General features: G+C 36.7%; 2 protein-coding genes across 8 annotated transcripts in view; one reads left to right on the forward strand and one right to left on the reverse strand.

Annotated features, from left to right (window-relative positions):
• PUS7L (pseudouridine synthase 7 like) overlaps positions 1–458 on the reverse strand; it is a 31,169-nt gene extending 30,711 nt beyond the window's left edge. Inside the window, exon 1 of the mRNA XM_047788007.1 lies at positions 372–458. The gene's annotated coding sequence lies outside the window, so the exon portion shown is untranslated. The remainder of the gene's footprint in view (positions 1–371) is intronic.
• On the forward strand, positions 1–25,974 carry IRAK4 (interleukin 1 receptor associated kinase 4). Of its 7 annotated transcripts, XM_047788012.1 has the most exons (13): positions 68–148; positions 909–968; positions 7,905–8,074; positions 10,269–10,414; positions 11,178–11,360; positions 11,813–11,973; positions 13,639–13,703; positions 16,187–16,301; positions 16,998–17,107; positions 20,510–20,693; positions 21,685–21,747; positions 24,307–24,465; positions 24,588–25,974. In XM_047788012.1, the coding sequence occupies exons 3-13, from the start codon at positions 7,914–7,916 to the stop codon at positions 24,621–24,623; spliced, it is 1,383 nt and encodes a 460-aa protein (XP_047643968.1). In that variant the 5' UTR covers positions 68–148; positions 909–968; positions 7,905–7,913; the 3' UTR covers positions 24,624–25,974. The 7 variants fall into 7 exon arrangements, 6 of the variants coding, with proteins under 6 accessions (XP_047643965.1, XP_047643968.1, XP_047643964.1 ...); XM_047788009.1 differs by lacking the exon at positions 909–968 and having other exon boundaries at positions 1–148; XR_007135916.1 differs by lacking the exon at positions 909–968 and having other exon boundaries at positions 133–196; positions 24,311–24,465.
• The last annotated feature ends 207 nt before the right edge of the window (positions 25,975–26,181 follow it).

Below are 26,181 nucleotides of genomic sequence, written 5' to 3' on the forward strand. Positions count from 1 at the left end.
AAAGGAAGGAAGGGAGCGGAATGGGGGCGGTCCTGGGCGGGGCCTGACGGGTTGGGCCCGCCCCGGCCCGTCCTAGAGCCGGGGTTCCTGGACCGCTGGCTCAGCCCCGAGGCGCTCCGCCCGCCCCCGGCACCCCGCGCTTGGGCAGGTAAGGCGTTCCCGCCGAGCGCGCCACCTCCTCCGCGGGATGTCCAAGGTGCGCGCCCTGGCCTCTGTTCCTCTGCCCCAAGGTTGTCAGGGACCCAAAAAAATCACCATTCTTATCTTCAGCCCAAGTGAGAAAAGTTAGAGGAGGAAGTAGCTTGCGTGCGCAGCACTTTTTCCGGGATAAAGACTTGGTGGGTCCCAGGGGATCAGAAAGTTAGCGGTACCTGAGGAGGAGCGTGGGGCGTGGAGAGGCGACCCTCGGTGCTTCCTTTGGAGCTCACCTCAAGTCTCTCAGTTCTCGGGCCATGTGTTCCGAGAACCCGTTTACGGAATGAAAACTCTTTTCCGGAGAACCAGGAAGTAAGACCAGCGCTCCGCGGAGATGCAGTCCGAACCCCAACAAGATTCTAACTAGCTTGTTTCTCAGGCTTCCAGGAAATTAGAAAGTTGCAGCGAGGTTGTAAGTACCTTATCAGATGGGAAAAGTGTACCGACAGCCTGGAAACGAGAGACGGAACGAAGGGATGAAAGCAGACCTCGAGAAAGCATGTTAGCCGTTTAGAATGGGACTAAATGGTTTTCTTGGTGCTTAAAAAGCGTATCTGCCCAGGGAGCCCCAAGAGCAGAGAGTATTCAAATTTGCCTTTTCCCTTTCTGGGAGTAATCCTTGAAGAGATCCGTCAGAAAGTTCAGATTTCTTGTATTTTCTTGTTTGCATGCTCAACAATCATTTGAGGTTTGCTTTTTAACTGTCCAAACAGCGCCCCTGAACTTCCAGGCTAAGCTTGACCCTTCCACAGTGTTCTCCAGCTCAGTAAAAGGTAGGAAGTTCGTTCAGGGCAGAAACCTTGGTGCCTCTTTATAAGTTTCACGTCAGGACTGAGGATTCCTTGTGCTCTACCTTAGGAAATAGCCAGCATTCTAAGACTTCTACCATCTTTGTTACCACTGGGATCCAAGCCGCCAGCATCTCCCACCTGGCTGTATTCTACTACTTGGTCTCTTCCTGCTTCTCTGCCTTTAATATCCTTTATTCTCTTCAGCAACCCCTATTGTCTTTTTAAGACATGAGTATAGAGCATGTTTCTCCTATTCTCAAAACCTACACTGTCTTCTCATCTCACTGAGAAGGTAAAGTCAATACAAAGGCTACAGGGCCCTAGCAGATCTGGCCCCATTACCTCTCTCATCTGTTCTACTTTTCTGCTCCCTCTTCTCTGGTCTGTCTCCTTGCTGTTTCCTAGTGGAAACTCCACTCCAGACCCTTTGCATTTAACTGTTCCTTTTGCCTGGAAACCTTTCCCACAGATATACCAGTGGCTAGCTTTCTCATTCCTTCAAACCTTTCATCAAAGGGCTCCTTCTTCTTGGAGCCGACTCTGACTGCTCTATTTAAAATTAAAACCACTTCTCAGTTTTTTTTTTTTTTTCCATTCCATTTGGCACCATCTAATGTACTACAGAACAAATGCTTATTGCCTGTCTTCCTCTATTAGAATATAAGCTCCCTGAATTTCATTAATTTTTTTTCTCATTTTCCTAACGCTTTATCTCTAATGCAAAGTAGATTCAGTACATATTTGGTAAATGAATATTTTGGTTTTTAAAAAAATATCCAAAATGTTTTAAATTATTTAACCTTTGAGTTAAATCAGTGTTTGAGAATAGTATGTTAAGTTTTATATATGGAATACCTGTACATATCCCCATTTGAGAAGGGCAGCCTATATAATTTATTAGATCTAGAAAATATCACCAGCTTTTGTTCATAATGACAATGTTGTGTTGTCCAAAAATATAGATAAATGATTATCTAGAATATTTTGTTTAAGAAAGCATGGGAGCAAATGATGTATTTTAGGAAGGTTATAAACATATTAAAGATACTGTGCTTAATAACATAAGACTCTCACCATGAAAAGCTTAGTGATGTACTCAGATCTCTTAGTTCCACTCTTTCAGTTGCCCTTCCCCACTGTTGTAAAAACTGGGCTTAAATACACCTCTGCACATTTCTTTTTTTTTTTAATGTGTTATAAGAATAACTTCTGCCATAAAATAATCATCACTATATGTTTTCTTTGATGACTTATTATCAATAGGATTAGGCATTTGTTGATTTAAAATCTTAGCGTAACTCTTAGGTATGACCTCTCTGTTTTTCAGATGAAGAAACCAAGGTCCAGAGAAAGTGAGTTATTGACCCAGGTCACAGTTGGCCCAGATCACAATAGGACCTTGACCCAGGCAACCTCAAAGTCCATCTTCTCTCCACTCTTCTACACTCTCTTCTTCTGATCAGAGTGCTAATGAAGCACAGTCTTAGAATTTTATTAACTTGTTTGACAAGAGTGTTTTAAATTCATACTTTGAGCCCAGTACTTCGTTTGAAAATATACATATGGGTGAGAGGGCATTGAGTTCCACCCGCAGGCACTGGTTTTAGTATTATTTCTCAGTTATCACCTTACATCATATTCTTGGCTGAGTTGTCTTCTATGAAAATGTCAATCGTTTTTCTTTAACATGAGAATTAATGAATGATATGAGAAAACAGTCATGATATATTTTTGTATTTATTTGTCAGTCGTATATCCAGCTCCAGTTCTATTACTCCTAAGTGCACTCAAGTAAAATCTTGAACACTTTGAAAGAGGTGGCACTTCTTAATTTTTTCTGCACAAATATTTTATTTTCAGTATAAAAAATGCAGAAAAGCAATTGAAAACAAAACAACCATATAAATCACCATCAAGAGAGAACCACAGTTAGTATGTTGGTGTATGTTCTTCCAAATGTGTGTTGGTGGTGATAGATGAATGTATGTTTAAAGTAACATTTTGCATTCTGAGATTTACAACTTCCAGACTTATACCTTCCTTTTCTGGCATTCCTATACCATCACCTCTGCTAGAAATCTGGATGGAATTTATCCATTAGTCTTCAGATAAACAGAGTTTATCCTCACTATCCTCTGGGTATTTTAGCTCAAGCATTTAGGATTACTAAGCAATTCTAGATTTACTAAATTTGTCAATCACATTGTACTTCCTACAGGGGAGAGAAATATGAATAAATAAGAAAAATTACTATGAATGTGACAACTGCAAAAATAATAAGCAGATATGAATTCTTTTTTTGTTGTCTTTTTTTAAGTCTGCACCTGCAGCATATGGAAGTTCCCAGGCTAGGAGTCAAATCAGAGCTGCAGCTGCCTGCCTGTGCCACAGCCACAGCAATTCAGGATTCGCGCTGTGTCTGCAACCTAGACCACAGTTCATGGCAACGCAGGATCCTTAACCCACTGAGCGAGGCCAGGGATCAAACCCATGTCCTGATGGATACTAGTCAGGCTCATTACCACTAAGCCACAAGGGGAACTCCCAGGCAGATATAAATTCTTAATTTAAAAAAATAAAATCATCCTTTCTCCCATTCAACATAAATATTCTGAGTAGCTGCTGAAGTTGAATTTGGTTGAATCCCTGCCCAGAAGAGCACGTCATCTAGGAGAGAAGGCAGACACATTAAATAATAAAATGCAATTGTTATAATAGAAGAAGGACAATTTGGAGCAAAAGAGATGAATATCAGGGAAAGCTGTAGTGCCTTTTGTGTTAAACTTCAAAGAATAGCAAGTAGTCATTTACCAGGGGTGCTCGGGCAATTTTTAACCTAGTCCTAGATGACCTCCTCTGCTGCTTCATAGAGAAAATGACACGGTATGGGAATTATTCCTCTCCCTTCAAATTTGTCTATATCCAAACCTCTGCTTCCCCCTTTCTACACTGAGAAGAGACTTTCTTTTATTCAAGTTTGACCCTTTTACCGATGCTCTATTCACTCTCCCTTTTGTATCTTCAACCAAGCTTAAGTCTTAAACCTTAAACTGGCAGTTCTCAGGAGGTGGTTGGGATCCCTGAGTTTCTTTCAAGGGATTCATAAGGTCACAATCACATAGGGGTAAAGATTCATGCTGAGGGCAGTGGATTTTAATGTGACAAAGTTCATTGATACAGTGTCAGATTCCACATTGCAGTGAACTTTCAGGGAATTATCACTTATCAAGTTTTAGTATGGAATCAAAGAAGAATATGTCCTACTTTGTAAAATGACTCTTAATATACTCCTTGCTTTCCAACTGTATAGCTATGTGCACCTGGATTGTCTTCATATATGTCATCCAAAGCAATATACTGTAGCAGATTGAACACAGAAACAGATACTAGAATCAGACTGTCTTCTATTAAGTTGGAAATTAAAGAGATTTGCAAAACTGTAAAATAATGTCACTCATTTTTTAGGGGGAAATACCATTATTTTATTAAATATTATGTATGCTAACATATAGTACATTATTTTAAATTAGTAAATAATTTTTAAATTCCTCAGTGTCAGTTTCTAATGTGGTAAATATTGGTAATACAATCAATATAAACAAAAGCTCTTTGGAGTCCATAGTAATTTTTAAAGAGTGTAAAGAGTATTGAGACCTAGTCTGAAAGTTGCTACCTTCCTTCTTCCTTCCTTCCTTCCTCCCTTCTAGGTCAGGCCTCTTGGAAAGTGCATTTATGCCATACACATTGCTCCACTAAAATTGTTCTTAAGTTCCCCAATGGCCTTCTGGTTTCCAGATTTAACACACTCGTCAGTATTTATTTGACCTCTCCTTGTCTTTTATACCAACCTGTTGCCCATTCTAGAAATCTCTGATATGCCGCTGTCCTAGTTCTCTTCTTAACCTCCATAATTTGTCAGTACTTTTTTAAAAGTTTCTTTTTTTTCTTTTCATTGCTACATGTTCTGTATATTCCTAATAGGTAGACTCTTATTTACCTGTTGCTCCAACCAACTATTCAAAAATGAATATATGAGAATGAACCTAATGAAGATTCTTTACCTAAACATCTCTCCTAAGCTCCAGACCAAATATCTACTACTTAGTACCAACTCCCTTAGATGGTGCCGGAGGTAGATTTTTCACATTTAACATGACCAGAACTGAACACATTCTTTCCTCTCTCGTCTACATAATTACCCAAGGGAGAAAAAGCTAGGAATCAGCTTCTTTGTTTTCTTCAGGCTCCTTTGCTTCTAACATTCTGAAATTATTTTCATCTGGCCTCCTAAATCTTTGAAGCATTTTCTTCTCCATTGCCTGATGGTAGACTTTCTTCAGGCTTTCATTTCTATATTATTGTAAAGTTTTTCAACTGATCTCTTTGCCTCAATATACAATCCTTCAATTTTTCTTATCCAGAGGAATACATTTAACAAAGTAAGTTCACATACACCTGTCCTTAAAATCCTGAAGTGGCTCCCTTGTAGCTTTTGGTATCAACTTGAAACTCTTTGTCATAGCATATGAGGAACATGACGACTTGGCCCTTGCCTACCTCCCCAGTGTCATGACCCAGCCGTTAAAAACAAACAAACAGGAGTTCCCGTCGTGGCGCAGTGGTTAACAAATCCAACTAGGAACCATGAGGTTGCGGGTTCGGTCCCTGCCCTTGCTCAGTGGGTTAATGATCCGGCGTTGCCGTGAGCTGTGGTGTAGGTTGCAGACGCGGCTCGGATCCTGCGTTGCTGTGGCCCTGGCGTAGGCCAGGGACTACAGCTCCAATTCCACCCCTAGCCTGGGAACCTCCATATGCCACGGAAGCGGCCCAGAGAAATAGCAAAAAGACAAAAAAACAAACAAACAAAAAAAAAACCCTTGCTTTAGCCTAACCAATGCTTTCCCTTGCTATTCCTGCTGCCTGCAATTTCCTTTCGGAGTTATTCTCACTCCTTTTCACTTATCTTCCCACCTCCCCCCCCCCAAGTCTGTCTTGACATACCTCCTTCAGAGCGCCTCCGTTGATGCCCCATCTCCCCGCCCCATTAACACTCTGCTCACACTTCTTGTAACATTTACACTCATTGCAATTGTGTGTATCCCTTGTTAGACTGAGAACACAAAGAGGTTCTCTTCTCTGTAATGCACTCCTCACCGAGTGCAAAGCCTGACATATATGTTTATTGAATGCATGGATAAATAAAAGGAATTAATTAGTCTTTCTAGAAACGAGAATGACAGGAACAAAGCATTGAGTTAGAAAAATGGGGACATATGGCATGAATTTTGGAGCCAGGTCTGGGTTCAAGACAAGGCTCTTTCACTTTGTGAAATAAAGATGCTAAAACTGCCTTAGTCACTGTGAGGATTAAATGAAATACGTAAATCACCTGGCATGGTACTGGGCAAGAAATTTGTTCATTCATTCCTAACACCTAACTACACCAGTATCTATAATATGCTAGTAATTAGTTATATATTAGTAAATAAAATGAGCATAGTCCTTGAACTCTTAGAGCTTATGGTCTAATGGGGGAGACCATTAGTAAACAATTAAACAAATAAATATATGATTACAAATACATTGTGCAGTGGAGAACGATAAGTAAGTTGAAAGTAGATGGACCTACCTAGAGATGGTGGTCAAAGAAGGCAAACGAGAAGAGATGCTGATACAGAGGTGTAAGACACAGGGAAACTGCTTCTTACTCTTTTATAGCTTCTGAATTTTGTACCCTATGAATCTGTGCTTTACTTTTCAAATTAATTAGATTGCATTTTAAAAATAAAAATCAGTAGGGGAGCAGGAGAGTCAATGACAAGAATATCTAAATTTATTTGTTTTGATTAATTAGAAGGAAAAATCATCACCTGCTTAGCATGGGAGATCAAATAAAGCCACGTGGGGAGAGCTAAATGTGGGTGTGAAATAATAATCACTAAAGACCATGAGCAAAGACAGGTAGGAAGCTTAATGGCAGTTTTGAAGGCACAATTGAAAGGGGTCCCCTAAATTTGTATTCACACCAGTCTGCTGGGTTGCTTAGTTCTCCAAAGCTGTGTTCAGCAGCTCTGGTATACAAGTAAAATTGTGTGATTTATCCCTGACTACAGCTCTCCAGGGTGGAGGAGCAGAAAAAAAAAAAGGGGGTCTGAAGAAATAGAGTTTCTGTCCAGAGAGTAGTAAAGCCCTGAACCACAGGATTCACCTCAGTAGGGAGTGAATGATCAGGCAGGTCTGATGGGCTCAAAAATTGTGGCAAAGTCAAGGAAGAACGTGTTATGTGAAACGCTGGTGGATAGACCATATTTTTTTACTGCCATTCAAATTATGTCAGCACTTTTTTTTTACATCTATCACTGAATGTTGCATGAATGTTTAGTAGTAAATAAATACTGGTTGAGAAAAATATTTTAAATTGAAAAATAAATTTTTAAAATTTATTTTAGTTATACAGTTGATTTACAATGTTGTGTCAATTTCTGCTGTATGGCACTGTGATTCAGTTATTCATATTTATGCACTCTTTTTCATGTGCTTTTCCATGATAGTTTATTACAGGATATTGAATAGTTTGTGTACTATACGTACAGTAGGATTTTGTTGCTTATCCATTCTACATATAATAGTTTGATTCCTGAATATATTTACAGGAATTTTTCTGGAAAAAAAAGTAAACTTGCAACTTAATGTAAGTTTTACTTGGAAAATGTCAAAGAAAAAATCAGTTTTTTATATTGGTATTTACAGGTGAAAAAAGGCTAAAATATCAAGTGATTGGTTTCTGAGTATTCCTTTATTATGGTGTGACCAGTTGCCAACATTTCATATACTAGAGCAAAGTGTGACGTATATAAGCCTACAGATGTCATCGCTAAAGCTACTACAAAATTTTAATAAGAATTTTCCATATTTTAGGAACAAAAGATGAACAAACCCATAACAGCTTCAACATATGTGCGCTGCCTCAATGTTGGACTAATTAGGAAGTTGTCAGATTTTATTGATCCTCAAGAAGGATGGAAGAAGTTAGCAGTAGCTATTAAAAAACCATCTGGTGATGACAGATACAACCAGTTTCACATAAGGTAACCTATAAAATTCTTTTTCTCTTTAAATTCTTACATCACAATCTAGAATGATTAATGGGTACAAATTCTGTCTAATGTTGCAGTTCAGAAAATAAACCTCTCTCCAGGGGACATAATGGTAATAAATATATCTCCCCTTTTTAATTAAAAAAAATTTTTTTTTGCAATTTTTACTTCATTCTTCAGTATATTAGCTAGACCAATATTGTGATCTTGCAAATAAGTTTTGGGGATGAGAATCAAGATTCTAACTTTTATACTAGTTCTCTGTCTGGCAAGCAGACAGTTCACTCTGCCTCACACCTGTCATTTCCACATTGAAATAACATAAGAATATTATAGGAATCTCTAGTAACGTCTGTGAGTCTCTAATGTACTTTAACCGTATATTTTGGGAATTCTTCAAATTAACATTTTAAAGTTGCTTATACATATACACATCTGTGAGTAGACTTCTTGAGTCTTAGGCAGGACATGATCGAACATAGTACTGAAAAAACCTTTCTTAGCTTAAGTTTAAACCTTGAAAACTATTTTTCTAGACAACTTGTTGATATTAACTGTTAAAAACTTTTAGAGCGTAGGTGAGGGAGTGGTAGCAAGGAGACAAGACTCTTCTTTATGGAATAATGGCAGTGAATAACTATTAAGAGAATGATAAAACTAAAAAGTTACCAATTTACAACTATCAGTGAGTAACTGATTCACAAGGGCTCACCAATGAATGCTAAAACCATAGGTAAAAGGGTGTTCATGAACAAGATATACAAATATTTCAAAGTACTATCCACAGGTTGTTTATGAATCGCAAAGGGAAAAGGTACTTTTGTAGAGAGAAAAAGCTGAAGTACCCCTCTGTGACCAAGTACGTGGGATGTCAGTAATAGTACCCACTGCCTTTGTGTGCCTCTGGATGTGAGGCAGTGCCAAGGATACATTGTCCTCTATGTAGGGTTCTTACCAAAAATTTTTAACCTAAATTTCATCACGAGAAAGTAGTTAGACAACTCTACACTGGGAGGTGTTGGACAAGGCATCTGGCCTACACGCAAAAGCAGCTGCACAGACACAGAGATGGAGATGGAGTGGGGAGAGGGCCAGAGCACAAACACGGCAAAACCTTGTCAACTGGTCATTTGGTGAAGCCAGGTGAAGCATAGATGGTTGTTCATGGTATTAGTCTTTCAACTTTTCTGTAGGTTTGAACTTTTTTTTTTTTAATATAATAATTTTTATTTTTTTCCATTATAGCTGGTTTGAACTTTTTTTGAATAAAAACTTTGTGGGTGAAACAGTTAAGTGTTTAAGTATTACTTTCCAAACTAATTTTTTTTAAAGAAATTTTGAATGAAAAACTGATCTGTATTTTTCCTTCAGTGGAACTGAAATAGAATGAAGATCAATGGAATAATTCTTCAAGTTTATATCTATTCTGTTTCTTTAAGCAGGAGGACTTATTAAAAAATAATATGGCTAACAGAATTAATAAGTCATTCTAGGGAAGTAATATAGCTAAGCAAGTTGACAGAACACCTTTATGTCAAGTGAGAGCTGAATTTGAATCTCAGTTTGTATATGGTTTATTGGCTCTGTGGCTGTGGGCTGCTTACTGTACCTCTCACACTTTTTCCTTGGTAAATAGTATGATTTTCTTAGCATCTTTGAAAATTAAATGGTTCATGTGTGCATCCCGTAGCCCACTGTAAGTACTCAGTGTGTGTCAACTTATATTATCATCATCTTCAGCATCTTTTCTCCTTCTGCCTCTCTTTTCCTGTTCTATACAATTTTTCCCAATTCTCTTGCATTCCCTTTGATTTATATGTTGAAAGTACTTTGGGCCAGACAGGGGCAGGGGGAATGATTCCTGTTTAAATGTTAACTCTTTTTTGAGTTTCTGTCATGGCTCAGTGGTTAACGAATCTGACTAGGAACCATGAGGTTGCAAGTTCAATCCCTGGCCTTACTCAGCGGGTTAAGGATCCAGCGTTGCCTTGAGCTGTGGTGTAGGCCGCAGACGAGGTTCATATCTGGCATTGCTGTGGCTCTGGTGTAGGCCGGCCGCTACAGCTCCGATTAGACCCCTAGCCTGGGAACCTCCATATGCCACGGGTGCAGCCTTAAAAAGACAAAAAAAAAAAAGTTAACTCTTTTTAAATACTAACCTTGTTTCTTTGTTACTTGCCTTAAGGAGATTCGAAGCATTACTTCAAACTGGAAAAAGTCCCACTTGTGAATTACTGTTTGACTGGGGCACCACAAATTGCACAGTTGGTGATCTTGTGGATCTCTTGGTCCAAAATGAGTTTTTTGCCCCTGCAAGTCTTTTGCTTCCAGGTAAACTGAGTGTATCTAGGGGATCAATCATTAGAGTGGAAAGATAAGTGGCAAAAATAGGAACATTTCTTCTAACTCTTACTTTTTCTCATAGTAAACTAACTTTACGTTTAAGACTCCTTTGCACTCTTTCAATTCTTCCCACCTTTTTAACAAGTAACCCAGATGTGGAGTACTGCAGACTTGCTGCTGAGAAATGGAGGCTCCAGAATTGAGTCTGATCTCACCATTTAAGTCAGATAGTCTTGTGCCAATAGGAAGTTTACAAGGACCAAAAAAAAAAAGTTCTTTTTATTTTTCATCTTTAACTTCCACCTTGATAGAACTCTGTGATCATGAATTCCTTGCATTGCCTTCCTCATAAGCTACTTTTTTCCCTTTGATACCATTTACACCAGTGGTTCTTATCCTTCCAAAGACGTAAGAATCACCTGAAATTCTTGATCAACATGTAGCCTCCTAGGCTCTCCTTCAGACCTCGTTTTTAGAATTCTTAAATTAGGCTCAAGGTTTATGTTTTTAACAAGTACATCAGTGCTTCTGATGTAAGTGGCTCATGGACCACTTTTTGGAAACACTGTCTTACTCATCCTTATCAAAATTTATAAATTCTTACTAGATAGCTTCTTGGGTCATGCTCTGAAAATATGAGGCTAGTATGTAGAAACTGGAGTGATATTACTTGAACTCAGTTCCTAGTTTAACTTATTCACAAACATTTTATCTTATGAAAAGACAACTTGTATCTTATTTCATTTGTCAGATGCTGTTCCCAAACCCATTAACACACTGCCTTCTAAAGTCACTGTAACAGTTGAGCAGAAACAGATGCCTCTCTACGGTTCAAACAGGACATCTGTGATGCCCTGTCAGAATCCTGAACACAACTCTATGCCACCAGACTCTTCAAGTCCAGAAAGTAAAAGTTTAGAAGTTAGTGATACACGTAAGTAACATTTGCAGTGCTTTCCACTGGTGGGTTTGTCTTTAAGACCATCACTGCTTTAAAATAAATCCTTCCTTTTATTTGTACACTCTGGCAATAGCTCTTTTGTGGTCTTTTTCCTTCTGATTTATTAAGCACCATTTCATTGTATTAGTGTTGTCAGTGAGGAGAGGCAGTAGTATGTACAGACAACCACAGAAGCTGTGAAACCATGAGTAATGCTTACCTAACTTAAAAGATTGTTTTATAAAGGAAAGAATGAACTGGAGGACCGCCAAACAGAATTCTCAAAGCTTAAACTTTGTATTTGTACTCCAGAGGGTAAAAACCTAATCCAAAGTTGTAAATATTTGCATATGTATGAAATACCCAAATTGAGGAACTACTGAAGTTACTAAAACCAGTTTCTTTTTTATTAAAGTCCTTTTTTCCTTATTCTATTGACATTACAGGTTTTCACAGTTTTGCGTTCTGTGAATTGAAGGATGTTACAAATAACTTTGATGAGCGGCCCGTTTCTATTGGTGGTAACAAGATGGGAGAGGGAGGATTTGGAGTTGTGTATAAAGGCTACGTGAACAACAGGGCTGTTGCAGTGAAGAAGCTTGCAGCAGTAAGTTATATTTTCAGGAAGAGAAAGAATTAAAGGAAGAGTTGCTTCCTGGTGTGCTGTATAATAAATTTTAAATTAATCTTTAGGAGATGTATTGTTTCTGGGTATATTCTCTTTAAATAAACATCATTCTAGTATTTCTTTTTTTTTTCTTTTCTTTTTTAGGCCCATGTCTGTGGCATATGGAAGTTCCCGGGCTAGGAGTCAAATCAGGGCTGCAACTGTAGGCCTACGCCACAACAAAAGCCATCAGGTCCAAGCTGCATCTGCAACCTAGGCTGTAGCTTGCTGCAATGCTGGATCCTTAACCCCCTGAGTGAGGCCAGGGATAGAACCCTCATCCTCATGAACACTTTGTCTAGTTCATAATTCACTAGGCCACAATGGGAACTCCTAAGCTGGTGGTTTTTCACATTTAAAATTTTGTTGAAAGTTATGGACTCCATCCCTGCAAAAATGTACTTATACATAAACGTGATCTTATGTATAATCTCCAATTATACATACGATTCACAAAACAAAGTTGAGAATCGAGGTAAAAATGGTAAAATTCTAAGAGAATTTTATAAAAATAACTTTCTTGTATTACTTTTCTCATTTAAAAATAAAGTTTATTTGCAGCAACATGGATAGACCTAGAGATTATCATACTAAGTGAATTAGGTCAGAAAAAGACAGATTCCATATGGTATTACCTATACATGGAATCTAAAAGATGACGCAATTGAATTTATCTATAAAACAGAAACAGACTCAAGACATAGAGAACAGACTTGCAGTTATACCAAGGTGTGGGGGCGGTGTGAAGAGGTAGGGAAGGATTGAGAGTTTGATATTAGCAGATGCAAACTACTCTATATAGGATGGGTAAACAACAAGGTCCTACTGTATAGCACAGGGAACTATATTCAATATCCCGAGATAAGCCACATGGAAAAGAATATGAAAAAGAAAATACATATGTATGACAATCACTTTGCTGTACAGCAGAAATTAACACAATAGTATAAATCAACTATACTTCAATAAATTTTTAAAAAAAATAGAAAATATGCAATAAAAACATCAAAAAAAATTCTTGTCTATGTACTTTGTTCCCATCTCTTTTAGAGGGTTTACTATTTACTTATTTATTTGTTATATTTAAATCTATTATTGTATTCTAAAAATGTCAACACAGTACACATTTATATGATGAAGATAGTTACCCTTTGTCATGCATATTGCAAATACTTTTGCAGGTCTTGTTTTTCTTTTTTTTTAAGTTTTGTTAACGTATAGTTGATTTACAAGGTTGTGATAATTTCTGCTGTACAACAAAGGGAGTCATCCTTTTTGCCTTCAAATTTGATTCTGCTTTCTATTACACTGAATTGTTTTAGAAGTTTATGCAGTGAAGTCTCTATTATTTCATTTTGTTCTCACAATGACTCCATGCTGTTTATGTAGTTACATGGTTTATAAGGTTTTCTTCCTTCCACTAACCAGCCATCACTAATATTTAAGCAGCTCACTATTATTTCTAGTTCTCAGTTCTATAAAATAGAAAGGATGATTCCTTCCTGTTTTAAAGAAGGCAGGACTAGCCAGAGGATCTCTTGCACCCTTCTAGCTTTACGAGCCTTGAGGTTACTGTAGGTATTATATTGTATGTTATCTTTTCAGGTGGTTGACATTAGTACTGAAGAACTGAAACAACAGTTTGATCAAGAAATAAAAGTACTGGCAAAGTAAGTTCATATGGCAGTGTGCTACAGTGGAAAAGAGCAGGACAAGGGGTAAGGGGCCTGTTTCTTGCCCAGAGTGTGCCATGAGCTAGTGATGGTTTCAAATATGTAAATCAAAATAAAGGGTTTACATTAGAGGACCTGAAAGAACTTTGACTCTACAGTTCTATGACTACATATAGCCATATGTGTATACATTAAACAGGCACTCATTATTCTAAATCATGGCAAAGTTACATGGAATTTCAGCTGTCTTCCATCATCATGCCTTCCGCTCCCCAAATTCACAAAGGATAAATTGTAGGTACAATAGATATATAGATATAGAGAACATACCAAATATTCCTTAGATATAAGTTAACACCACACACCAGAGAAGTGCTCTATGCAAGAATGTTTAGAAGGCATTGACTCGGTATGTTTGAAAATTGTTGGACATCGTCAGGAGGCGAAAGAGAAAAAAATTAGGAAATGTATTCTAATAATTAGTGATTAATAGTTGAAGATGTGCAATAGACCAGAAACTATGCAATGTATTTTATGTGCATTGTCTCATTAAATCCTCATAACAATCACTATAAACACACACACACACAATTTTTCTTCCCATTGAGGTTTAGAAATGTTAAATAACTTGCCCAAGGCCATATAAACAATAAATATGCAGGTTCCAAATCCAGATCTGTCTGACTCCAGAATTTGAACTTTTGATCTAAATCCTTAATGGTAGTTACCATTTTATATTCATTCGACCAATTGCTGTAAATCACCAGTTGTAGTTGCTTAACCTCAAGGAAGAATAGACTGAAAGTTACTCATTCACAGTAAAAATAACTCTTTCTGAAAAAAAAAGAAACTCTTCTGTTTAGGATTTATTCTCCTCACCCCTGCCCCACCTTCCAATCCTAAAAGTAACTACTTCAAAATAGATAATCTGGGACATACAGGAAAATATTTTTTAAATAGTAAAAATCATTTCTTAAATATATCACTCAGAGATAACAACTGCTGATATTTTGATATAATTGCTTCATGAGTGTGTAGCATTTTACCATGTCATTAAAAATAAATTTTTAAGACACTTAAATTTATTGTACAACATTCTAGTGTATGTGAGGATTATATTTTATTTAATCATTACCCTTCTAGGTTTGTTTTTAATTTTCAGTATTACAAATTAAAGCATCCGGAAATCTCTTTGTATATAAATCCTTAAATGCAAATCTGTTTATTTAATCAGAATACAGTCCTAGGAGAAGAATTACTGGTTCTGAATGCATGAACTTTTTATATTCTTTCTAAGTATTTGTCTAAATGGCTTTGTAGATAAGTTATGATAATTTATCCTTCTTCCAGCAAAGTATTACAATTTCAAACTTCACTGCTACCTTAACACCATTAAGTAGTATTACTACTTTTTAATAAGTACCAATCTCAGAACCTATTAGCAGAATGACCTTGGTCAAGTTTCTTAATTGTCTAGTCATTAGTTTTTTCGTCTATAAAACGGGATAATGATTTTAATAATGAAGTACTTACTTCATTATGTTGTGGTAAGGATTAAATAAAACCAAGCAGGTCAGTCACTCTGCACTGTCTTGTATAATGGTGTAAACTCAGCAAATAAATGTTATCCATTCATTTTTCAAATTTGCCAGTTTGGTGGAAAATGGGGCACTTACTCTTAATTTACATTTCATGAAATAGTTCTAGGCTCTCATATGTATTTTCTTATTAAATTCTCACAGCATCCATGTTACATAATAGGTATTATTTTCCACATTTACCAGATAAAATTACCGAGGCTCGGTAAGGCCTTGTGAAAAGTTACACTTCCAGAAGACGGCAGAGCTGGACTTTAAGCCCAATTTTCTTTCTACTGTACCACAGATGCCTGCGGTTCTGGTATACTTCAGCTCTCTTTAGTTTTCTTACTTTCAAGTATATAAAGAAACTCAAACTAGGTTATCAATAACCAGATATGATTAACGATTAGAAATGTGTAAATTTGATGTGATTAAAAATCAAATATCTGTTAAGTCAGTGCTTTGGATGTGTTGGAGAAGTCTTAAAAGGGTTTCAACATATATATAAAAAAAAAAGGGGGTTTCAACAAACTTCTTGAAATCTTGTTTGTGCTAGCACTGAAAATTACGTGAAACAAAGGTTAAACATTAGCCTAGTTCTTAACCAAACTATTGCAAGTACCAATGATATGAATTATTGAGCTTTGACTATAAAATCAAGAGAGGTTTTGCTTCTAATGTTGATCAATGTTGATTGAAAGTAAAACTGTTTGCCAAAAAGTATAAGCAGTTATAGGAAGCATATAAATATAAACATATGTATCATATTATAATGATATATAGCATATAATTATTTATTGCTCTTTTTTTCCTGGTGAAGCTCTAAATGAATAACTTCCAACCTACAGCTAAATATTTGTATGTATCATAATAACTTTAGTGGAAAATTGTTTGTCACAGGTGTCAGCATGAAAACTTAGTAGAACTACTTGGTTTCTCAAGTGATGGAGATGACCTCTGCTTAGTATATGTTTACATGCCCAATGGTTCACTGCTAGACCGACTGTCTTGCTTGGTAAGATGTTTGTTCATAAGATTGTTTGGCTTTCTGTTCCTGGGTTGGAATACTGCTGTTTACTTTGTGACAGGATCATTTAAACTGTATTAATCTTAATATTTTTCATGGTCTGTGAAAAGTATACAGTTGACCTGTAAGCAGTTGGAATTGCCACTCTATCAGGTGATAATCTAAAATGTAAAATTATCACTCAAAGCTAGACTTTAAAGATGCTTTTATATATTTTTATTGTTGTTGTTGTTTGCCTTTTAGGGCCGCACCTGTGCCATATGGAGGTTCCCAGGCTAGGGGTCTAATTGGAGCTACAGCTGCCAGCCTATGCCACAGCCACAGCCACGCAGAATCCGAGCCATGTCTGCAGCCTACAGCACAGCTCACAGCAACGCTGGATCTTTAACACACTGAGCAAGGCCAGGGATCAAACCCACAACCTCATGGTTACTAGTCAGATTTGCCTCTGCTGTGCTACAATGGGAATGCCTATATTTTTATTGTTAAATAAGAAATGCTAACCCTTATTTGATCTTATTTAGAGATTGTTGTTTAACAACTTAAAAAAAAGATAACCCTAAATTCTTAGCAATAGAATATCATCTTCTGTAGTGCTTAGGAAAACATGTTCTGTTGTATATTTTCTATAGATGTTTTTAATCCTCTCTTTTTAAAAAATTGGTTTGTTTCTTAATTCATAAGGATGGTACTCCACCACTCTCTTGGTACATGAGATGCAAGATTGCCCAGGGTGCAGCTAATGGCCTCAGTTTTTTACATGAAAACCATCATATTCATAGAGATATTAAAAGGTAAATGCTACTGTTATAAAGCTTTTGGGAAACCAAAGAAGAATTTTCTGTTCCTCTATCTATTCACTATTCACATGCACGTCTTAACCCAGAGCACTCCATGAACGCGCTTCTCGCTAAGAATGTCTGTAACTTACCTTATTTCTAACCCAGTGACCTATTTCTAGTATTCATCCTAATTGGATTTTTTTTAAATAGTGTTATTCTGTTCTCCTTGACCACTTTGCCTTGTCAAAATTATTGTCCTTGTCAAAATTATTGTCCATCTTATTTTCTGGATCATCTCTCTTTTCTGAATCACTTTCATCCTCCATGCGTGCATTCAGTTATCTTCCTTGTTATGTATTTATTAACAAATATTAATTGAGCACCTACTATATGATAGGTACTATAGGTGGTATAGTTAGCAAAAGTAGCATTTGTAGCATCTGACAGCAGTCAAATAATAACAAAATAATAGAACTTTAGAGTATAGTCTGTAGTCTTAGTATAAAGAAGAATTCCCTGAGAAAATGACATTTAAGAGAGATTCAAAGTGTGAACAAGAAATAAACAGGCACAATTTGAGGGCAGCTATAGAGTGTGGGGAAAGAGAATTCTAGGAAGAAGGAACGACATTTGTAAGACCAGTGTTCAGAGGAAACATAGGACCATGGAAAATTACAGGAAGTGAAGTAAATTGTTGAAGTGCAGAAATTGAAGGGGTGAATGATATAAGATACAATTAGAGCAGCAGGTGGGGAGCTAAGCCCTGTAGGACCTAAAAGATCAAGATAAGGACTTTAATTTTATCATAGGTGTAATCAGATGCCATTGAAAGTCAATAAGAATATGGCATCATATTTAACTTTTGAGAAGATCACCTTGACTTGAGTGTAGAGAACAGTTTATAAGACAGGGTAGTTTGCAGCCTATCATAGAAGGCTTGGTCGTGACAGCTCATGTGAAGAGACATGAACAGATCTGAGAAATTAAGATGGCAGGGCTTGCCAATTCTTGGCTGCAGAGGGATCAAGGAGAGGAACATGTCAGAAGTGACACTGGCATTTATGGCTTCCAGAACTGCATTCTGAAATGATTGTGGCATGATTCACCTACGTAGAAAGCACTGAAAGAGGACCAGGTTGGGATGGAAAATGTGAGTTCTCTTGCAGCTTGTCTTAGAGGTTCTTTTAAGATGTAGAAGTGGAGATGTATAACAGTGCGCTATACATGTTTGGAGCTGAATGAAGTCTGAGCTGAAGATGTCTGTATGTGTATGACTTGCATAGATCTGAAGACCTGTTATATGATTGTCTTCACTTTAGGAGAGATATAGATTAGGAAAGATTCCCAAGAATTAGTCCTGAAGAACTTTGAGACTTAATGGCCAAGTAGAAGAGAACGAGTCCAAAAAGGAACCTAAAAAGTATGCACATAAGCTGAGAGCCAAGAGAATGTGGTATCCCTGAGAACAAGGAAAGAGAGTTTTCCAAGAAGGGATGAGTCAAAAATATCAGTTGCTTTTTATTTTTTTTTCTTTTGATGGCTGCACCTGTGGCATATGGAAGCTCCCAGGCTAGGGGTTGAATCAGAGCAGCATCTGAGACCTATGCCACAGCCATGGCAACACTGGATCTGAGCCCTGTCTGAGACCCATGCTGCAGCTTGTGGCAACCCCGGATCCTTAACCCACTGAGCAAGACCAGGGATTGAGCCCACATCCTCATGCATCCTAGTTGGGTTCATGACTGCTGAGCCACTACAGGAACGCATATTCTACACATTCTTGCTGAGTGATATATCGACTTAAGCTGCTATCTATATGTGGCTAACTGTCAAGTCTGTATCATCAGCCTCCAATCCTATAGTTTCAGTATCTTCAGACCAAGTGACCCCCCTGAGATGCACCACAGCAGCCTCTAAGTCAACATGTTAGAAATCAAACTCTTCTTTTCCAACCCAAACTTTTCCTCTTGTATTTCTTTCCTAAATTTCATGAAGTCAAGATACAGCCTATCTCCCAAGCTAAAGACTCTTATTCCTCATATCATACAAATTACAAAGTTCTATTGAGTATGCCTTAAAATTAGCACCTTCTCCCCACCACCAGTCTTTATTTAGACCCTCATTATCTCTTGCCTGCTTTATTACAAACTCTCCTGATTATCCTTTAACCAGTCTGTGCCAGTTTTCATCCATTCACGACTATGCTGCCAGGTTATGACTCTTAAAAATCAAGTCTGGGAACATCATTCTCTACTATGAAACCTTGAGCTGGGATCCAGTTGCTCACAGGATAAAGTTTCAATTCTCTGTTCCATAGACACTAGTTTCTTCAAATTGATCTTATGTGTTAATGTTTTCATCACACTGTTCATGTTGCTCCCTTTGCCGGCAGTGCCTTTCTTTCCCTCATTTAACATCAAGATTCTAATAATCCTTCAAGACTACGCATACTTTTCACCTTCTCTTTGGAATTTTCTGCAGTTTTTCTAGGCACATGGTTGTACTCCCAGCACTTTGAGCCTGATATCACAGTTATGGAATACTTACTGGATTTTTACAAATTATTCATATACCTTTGTCACAGACCAGATCTGAAGATTCCCCCCATGCCCAGCACAAAGCTTAAAGGTTATAATACATTGGGAATCCTCAATAAAGTTTTGTTAAGTGAAAGAAGGAGTGTATGGGTTGAATGCATAAAATGAATTAAGACCTTTTAGCCATATTTCTTTCCTCATCAAAAGATTTCAGATAGTATCCCCCCCATCAAATGAAATAAGTAAATATTTGAGATACTTTGGAAATTTGTTTTTAAATGAATTAAGAAATTTTAGGAAGTTCCTGTTGTGGCTCACTGGTAACGAACCTGACTAGGATGCATGAGGATGCAAGTTCAATCCCTGGCCTCACTCAGTGGGTTAAGGATCCAGCGTTGCATGAGCTGTGGTGTAGGTTGCAGACATGGCTTGGATCCAGCATTGCTATGGCTGTGATATAGGCTGGCAGCTATAGTTCTAATTCAACTCCTAGCCTGGGAACTTTCACGTGTTATAGGTGTAGCCCTAAAAAGAAAAAAAAAAAAACAATTTTAGGAAAGCTCTTAAGAATGGCCCATTAGGACTCTTTGAGGGAGGTTACCTTGTAATAAATTATTTGTGAAATAATAAGAATATCTATCACTAACATGGACAGTTTTATTTCACTTTTATTCTCCTAAAGTTTTTCCTCAAGAAACAAAGTAGAAAAGAAGACAGTTACATCTCTTTAGCTTTAATCTGAAATCCCAGTTTCTTTACATAAATTTCACACTTTTATGCTGTATATTATGAAATGGGATACTCTGTAAATAATACATTCATACACCTATCTAAGGAAATGTTTGATTTGCTTGAAAAGAAAAAAACTTTTTTTCAGTGCAAATATCTTATTAGATGAAGACTTTACAGCCAAGATATCTGACTTTGGGCTTGCACGGGCTTCTGAGAAGTTTGCCCAGACAGTCATGACTAGCAGAATTGTGGGAACAACAGCTTATATGGCACCTGAAGCTTTGCGAGGAGAAATAACACCCAAATCTGACATCTACAGCTTTGGTGTGGTAAGTTCCACATATATATTATACATTATTTTCTTGTATTATGTATATAATGATGGAGTATAGCATTAATATATACTTATAACAATATATTTAGAATATATTATTAAAATATATTAATGTTATTAATGTATAATCATATATGTTATATAATATATGTATATATTATACATATAATTAATAACAATAATCATTCTGGCTATAATTGTGAAATTAAAATAGAATATTTTGAATACACTTGTCTTGTTTAGCTCTTTTATATAAAGGTGTAAATTATTCAATTTAACCTCTAGTTAAATGAGAAAGTTATAAAAACTGTTAAATTGATTTTTGCCACACTATCCTCATAAATTAGCATGTAACTTAAATCAGTTCATACAACAAACCATACCATACTTTAGGGTCATAGTTTATGACTTTAGGGTCATATTTTAAAAACGAACTTTAGGGTCATGTTTTAAAAATGAGCAAATTTTAAAAGTATGCTTTGGCATTTTCTGATCTATTGCTAATAACTTATGATGGTGTGAGGAGCAGGTGGGAGTGGTTAGAGAAATTGGGTGCTACTTTATCTTTCTTATTCCTGTGTTTCATTTATGGATATTTACCTTCATAGTTCTGTGAAGTTAAGGCTCGGGGTTCTAGGATATGCCTGCAGTTTAGAAAATAATATTTTTCTTCAAGCCAGAGAAAGTTATTCTTGTGAAAAGTCCTCTGCAAGACAGGAAAAGAAGTGTCCAGAACATGCGTTGAGAGGGGCTGGTTGTTTAATAAGTTGCCAGTGGAAAAGAATGCTTGTGGAGATAGGTGGGATCCTAGGTATCTGGGAAAAAAAGAGCAGTGAAAAATGACCCCAGCTCATATTCTGCTTTCATGTCTAAAAGACAGAGTGCAGTGTGTGCAAATGGTTAAACAGATTTCATAATCAAGGGCTAAGTTCCTTCTAGTTTCTATATATTGCCTTGAGTCATATATTAATGTGTTTTTTTCATAGGTTCTATTAGAAATAATAACTGGACTTCCAGCTGTGGATGAACACCGTGAACCTCAGTTATTGGTAACTGAAAGATTCATCTTCTCCAGTTCTTTTCTCTTTGCATTTATAATCTACATTTATATGGGTAAATTTTGCACCTAGAAATGTCATTTTCTATTGGCAATCTTTCCTTTGGCAATTACATGGTGGCATATGGCAAAAGCATCAAATATTTCTAATCTCTGCTCTGCCATGAAGTATTTTTGAAGCTTGAAAAAGACACATATTTTCTCTGTTCTAGTTTCCTTGTGGGTAAAATCAGAAGAGAGCTTTATGATTTCTGAGGTCTCTGTAGTATGTTTTTATTTTGTTACCTTCAGGGTGATTACTAACAGCATTTTCAGCTCAGAGAGGAAAAGCAGCATGGCTTCCTTTGAAATTTGTATCAGAATAGAATTCCGAATAAAATTCTCTATCCATTTCAATTATGGAGAATTTTTTATGAAGTTATATAGAAAACTTTACTTGTGTGTTATGTTAGGCATTGTTGACAATTACATAAATAGACTAACTGAATGCTAAAACTATGGGAAAATTATGTCATGCTTTTTTTTTTCCATAAGTAGTACATTTTAAGAACTTAAAGGGTCTCTTTATAAAATTAAAGACTTACAGGAGTTCCTGTCATGGCTCAGCAAATCTGACTAGCATCCATGGGAACATACGTTTGATCCCTGGCCTTGCTCAACGGTTAAGGATCCGGCATTGCCGTGAGCTATAGTGTAGGTCACAGATGTGGCTCAGATCCTGCATCGCTGTGGTGGCGTAGGCCAGCAGCTACAGCTCCAATTCGATCCCTAGCCCGGGAACCGCCATATGCCATGGGTGCAGCCCTAAAAATACAAAAAAAAATTTTTTTTAATTTTTTAAAAGACTTACAAAAATGCCTACCACTATTTATAAGTTTTTTCTCAGAATTAGTTAAATAACTATACTGACTTTGTTCTATTTTATGTGTTCTAATGGGACAAACCTGTGTAACAAATTCAGACAACATGTATATATTGGATTCTTTCCCTAGAATAAGAATTACAAAGTCAAAAAGTATAGGATATTTGCTCAAGAGCTTGGTGCCATACTTTTAGGAAAAGTTACAAGTACAATGTCTGTATATTACAATATTCCTACAGGTAATATTTATTGAATATTAATAATATTTTCATAATATTGTACAGTAGTACTTAGTGAAATTTTGTCTTCCACAAAGAAATAAAATCCTCTGTCCCACTGGTTCTTTGAGGTCAGGCAGTAGCTTAGGCCAGAGTTACAGTTTTTGAGCCATTAGTGTACAGCATATATAAAGCTTTGTGTTGATTGGATTATACAGAGAAAGTGTGTAGATTAAAAATAGAGGAGAAGCAGTTCCCACTGTGGCTCAGTGGGTTAAGAACCCAACATTGATGTTGTCTCTGTGAGGATGCAAGTTTGATCAGTGGGTTAAGGATCCAGCATCACCTCAAGATCCCACGTTGCTTTGGCTGTGGCATAGCAGCTCGGATTCGACTCCTAGCCCCAGAGCTTCCATATACAACAGGTGTGGCCATAAAAATAAAATTTAAATTTAAAAAATAAAAATAAAGGAGGAAAAAATTACCACAAAATGGGGCTTTACTTGAAAGTTTTATTCTTTCATTGTTCTGGAAACTAGAAGCCGGAAATCAAGATTCTGTCAGGGCTACCTCTGGAGACTCTAGGGGAGAATATTTCTTTGCCTCTTCCAGCACCTGGGGGCTACGGACATTCCCTGACTTGTAGCCACATCACTCCCATTTCTGCCTCTGTGATCACATGGTCTTCTCCTCTGGGTATATGTCTGTGATTCTTTCTGTCTCTTATACAAATGCTTGTCATTGGATTTAAGTCCCACCTGAGTAATCCAGGATGATCTTATCTCAAAATGCTTAACATAATTGCATCTGCAAAGGCTTTTTTCTCCAAATTAAGCTATATTCACAGGTTCTGGGAATTAGGACTTGAACATATCATTTGGGGGGGCGGGGAACGCAGGGGGTCACCACTTAATCCAGTATACCATCCTAGTCCCACACCTCTCTCCCTATTCTTTACTTTTTCATCATGGCCCTGCCCCCCTTTTCCTCCTCCCTCTTTCTCTTAGATTCAATAATGTGAGTACCCATAGAGAAGTTCGCCTGTACAAAGAAGGGGGTCTGCATTCAGAAGTTGGAATTGCATTATTAGGGGCACAGCAAGAGGCAGGCCACCCTGTGTGGGCAGCCTAGTAAATGTTGCTGTGATGGGTATATGAAAGCAATTAGCTTAGTCACATATATGTAAAAAGCAGAAAGCAAAAGGTGTAAGTTTCTAGGAGGTATGTGTGCATGTATGCATAAATAAATAAATAGGATTTGTCCTACATGTCCACAATTCTTAATAAGGCTATCAAGTAGATGGTAAAATAAGATGTTACTGTGATGTTGATTAAATAATTAAAATATATTATTTATAATTGATAATATAAATTAATTATAATGTAAATTGAATTTTTTATAAATTTAAAATTTTATCTGATTAGTTTCATTTTTATTTGAAACTCTTAAAGTTTTAACATTTGTTTTAAAGCTAGATATTAAAGAAGAAATTGAAGATGAGGAAAAAACAATTGAAGATTATATTGATAAGAAGATGAATGACACTGATTCCACTTCCATTGAAACTATGTACTCTGTTGCCAGTCAGTGTCTGCATGAAAAGAAAAATAAGAGACCAGACATTAAGAAGGTATTAACTTTTATTCTTATTTAAAAAGTGAAGGAAGTGGGGTTTGTATTTTTTTTTCTTAGTGTACATTTCAAACCAATTTTTTAATGCAGTTCTTTTTGTTTTTTCTTTCTTTATAAAAGGTTCAACAGCTGCTGCAAGAAATGACAGCTTCTTAAAACTTTACTGAAATGGACTCTTGGCTTTTTATATACAGCTATCTACATCACTTTTTAAACTAAAAAAAAAGTTTAAACATTCTTTACCTTTAATAAGGCAGTATGGTGAAGTGCAATGGTTATTAAAGTTTGTGTAGAACCCTCAACATAGAGAACAGACAAAAGTATATCTCTTATATCAACACTTACCTCTATTTTCTTAGTGTCACCCTAAGCTCTTACAGCACTCCCTGAGACAGTTCCTTGGAACCTCACCAAACAGTTTGAAAACTACAGAATTAGCAGAAAAGAGGACTGGACCATAGAATGAAAAGTCCCTGGGTTGAAGCCTGACTCTACTACTAGTTTTCTCTAAAGCTTTGGAAAGTCTCTTAGCTGCTTTGAGCCTTGGTTTTTTTCACTTGTAATGTTGGAATCATATCTGCTGTGCCTTTCTAACAGGTAGTCATGAAAATCAAGTGATGCAGAATATGCACAAGCACTTTGTAACTTATAAAATGATAGAAAATTTAAAGTGTGTATAAATGATTATAAAACCCTATTACAGTCACTTGTTTATAGGGTCATGTTCACACTGTGCTGTTTTAAGCAATCATTCACCGCAGACCAAATATGTCCTGATGATACGCCCATGACGACATGGCCACTGTTAGATTTTTGCTGTATGCCACATGAGAAGACATTTCGTAGACGCAGTTAAAGTCCCTCATCAGCTGACTTTGAGTATTAGTAGGGAGATGCTGCTGGGAGGACCTGACCTAATAACCAAGAGAGACCAAACTCTCCTCATAGTCCATTAAAGGTCATACTATTCCACGTTAAGGATGGACCTAGATAGGACTGGCTTGTTAATCATTCAAGTTGTAGTCTCAAAAATAGTCGTTAAGAAGGCAATGGCAGTAAGACTCCAAAATTATTGCTAAGATTTCGTTCCACTGATGAAATTAAGAAAATTCATCTCATGAAACACTCTCACCTAAAACAAGAATCAGTAAATTAATTCAACAAATATTTATTGATTGTTTTCTGTGGCCAAGGCACTTACAGAAGCAGTGTACATATTCAAAATCCTCCTTCTCAGGAAATCCTTGTTCTCTGTCTCCATTCAGATGGAGACGATAATATGCAAATAAATAAAATAACATCAGGTAGTGAGAAATGTTAAGGAAACATTAAAACTATGTATTGTGATAGATTCCCTTGGCTAAGAAAATTTAGCAAAACTCAAAACCAAAAAGAAAAAAAGAAAAATGGATAGCAGTATAGTATCTCAAAAATGATTAGAATATACTGTAATTTAAGGAAAAAAAAAAAAACCTAAATTGAAGCAAGTTTTATCTGTGTGTTAGGCTATGTTATCAGAGATCTTAGCCTTAGCAGCGAACAAAGAAGAAAATCTTGTCACAAAGTTTCTACTACTATCCTGGGAAAAGGAATACTGTGTTTCAGATTATGTCACATATTTTATTCTACTGGCTATTTAGGGGTAAATTTGATGAAGATAGTGATTAAGGTCATGTAATCTTTTGCCTTGTACTAATGTCATTTTTATCTGGCA

The sequence above is a fragment of the Phacochoerus africanus genome, chromosome 7, assembly GCF_016906955.1.
Source record: "Phacochoerus africanus isolate WHEZ1 chromosome 7, ROS_Pafr_v1, whole genome shotgun sequence".
NCBI classification, from domain to species: Eukaryota; Metazoa; Chordata; class Mammalia; order Artiodactyla; family Suidae; genus Phacochoerus; species Phacochoerus africanus.

Coding starts and splice junctions, on each gene's coding strand:
- IRAK4 (XM_047788008.1), top strand. Junction 8,075..10,268: donor TACAACCAGTTTCACATAAG/GTAACCTATAAA, acceptor ACTTGCCTTAAG/GAGATTCGAAGCATTACTTC. Junction 20,694..21,684: donor ACATCTACAGCTTTGGTGTG/GTAAGTTCCACA, acceptor TTTTTTTCATAG/GTTCTATTAGAAATAATAAC.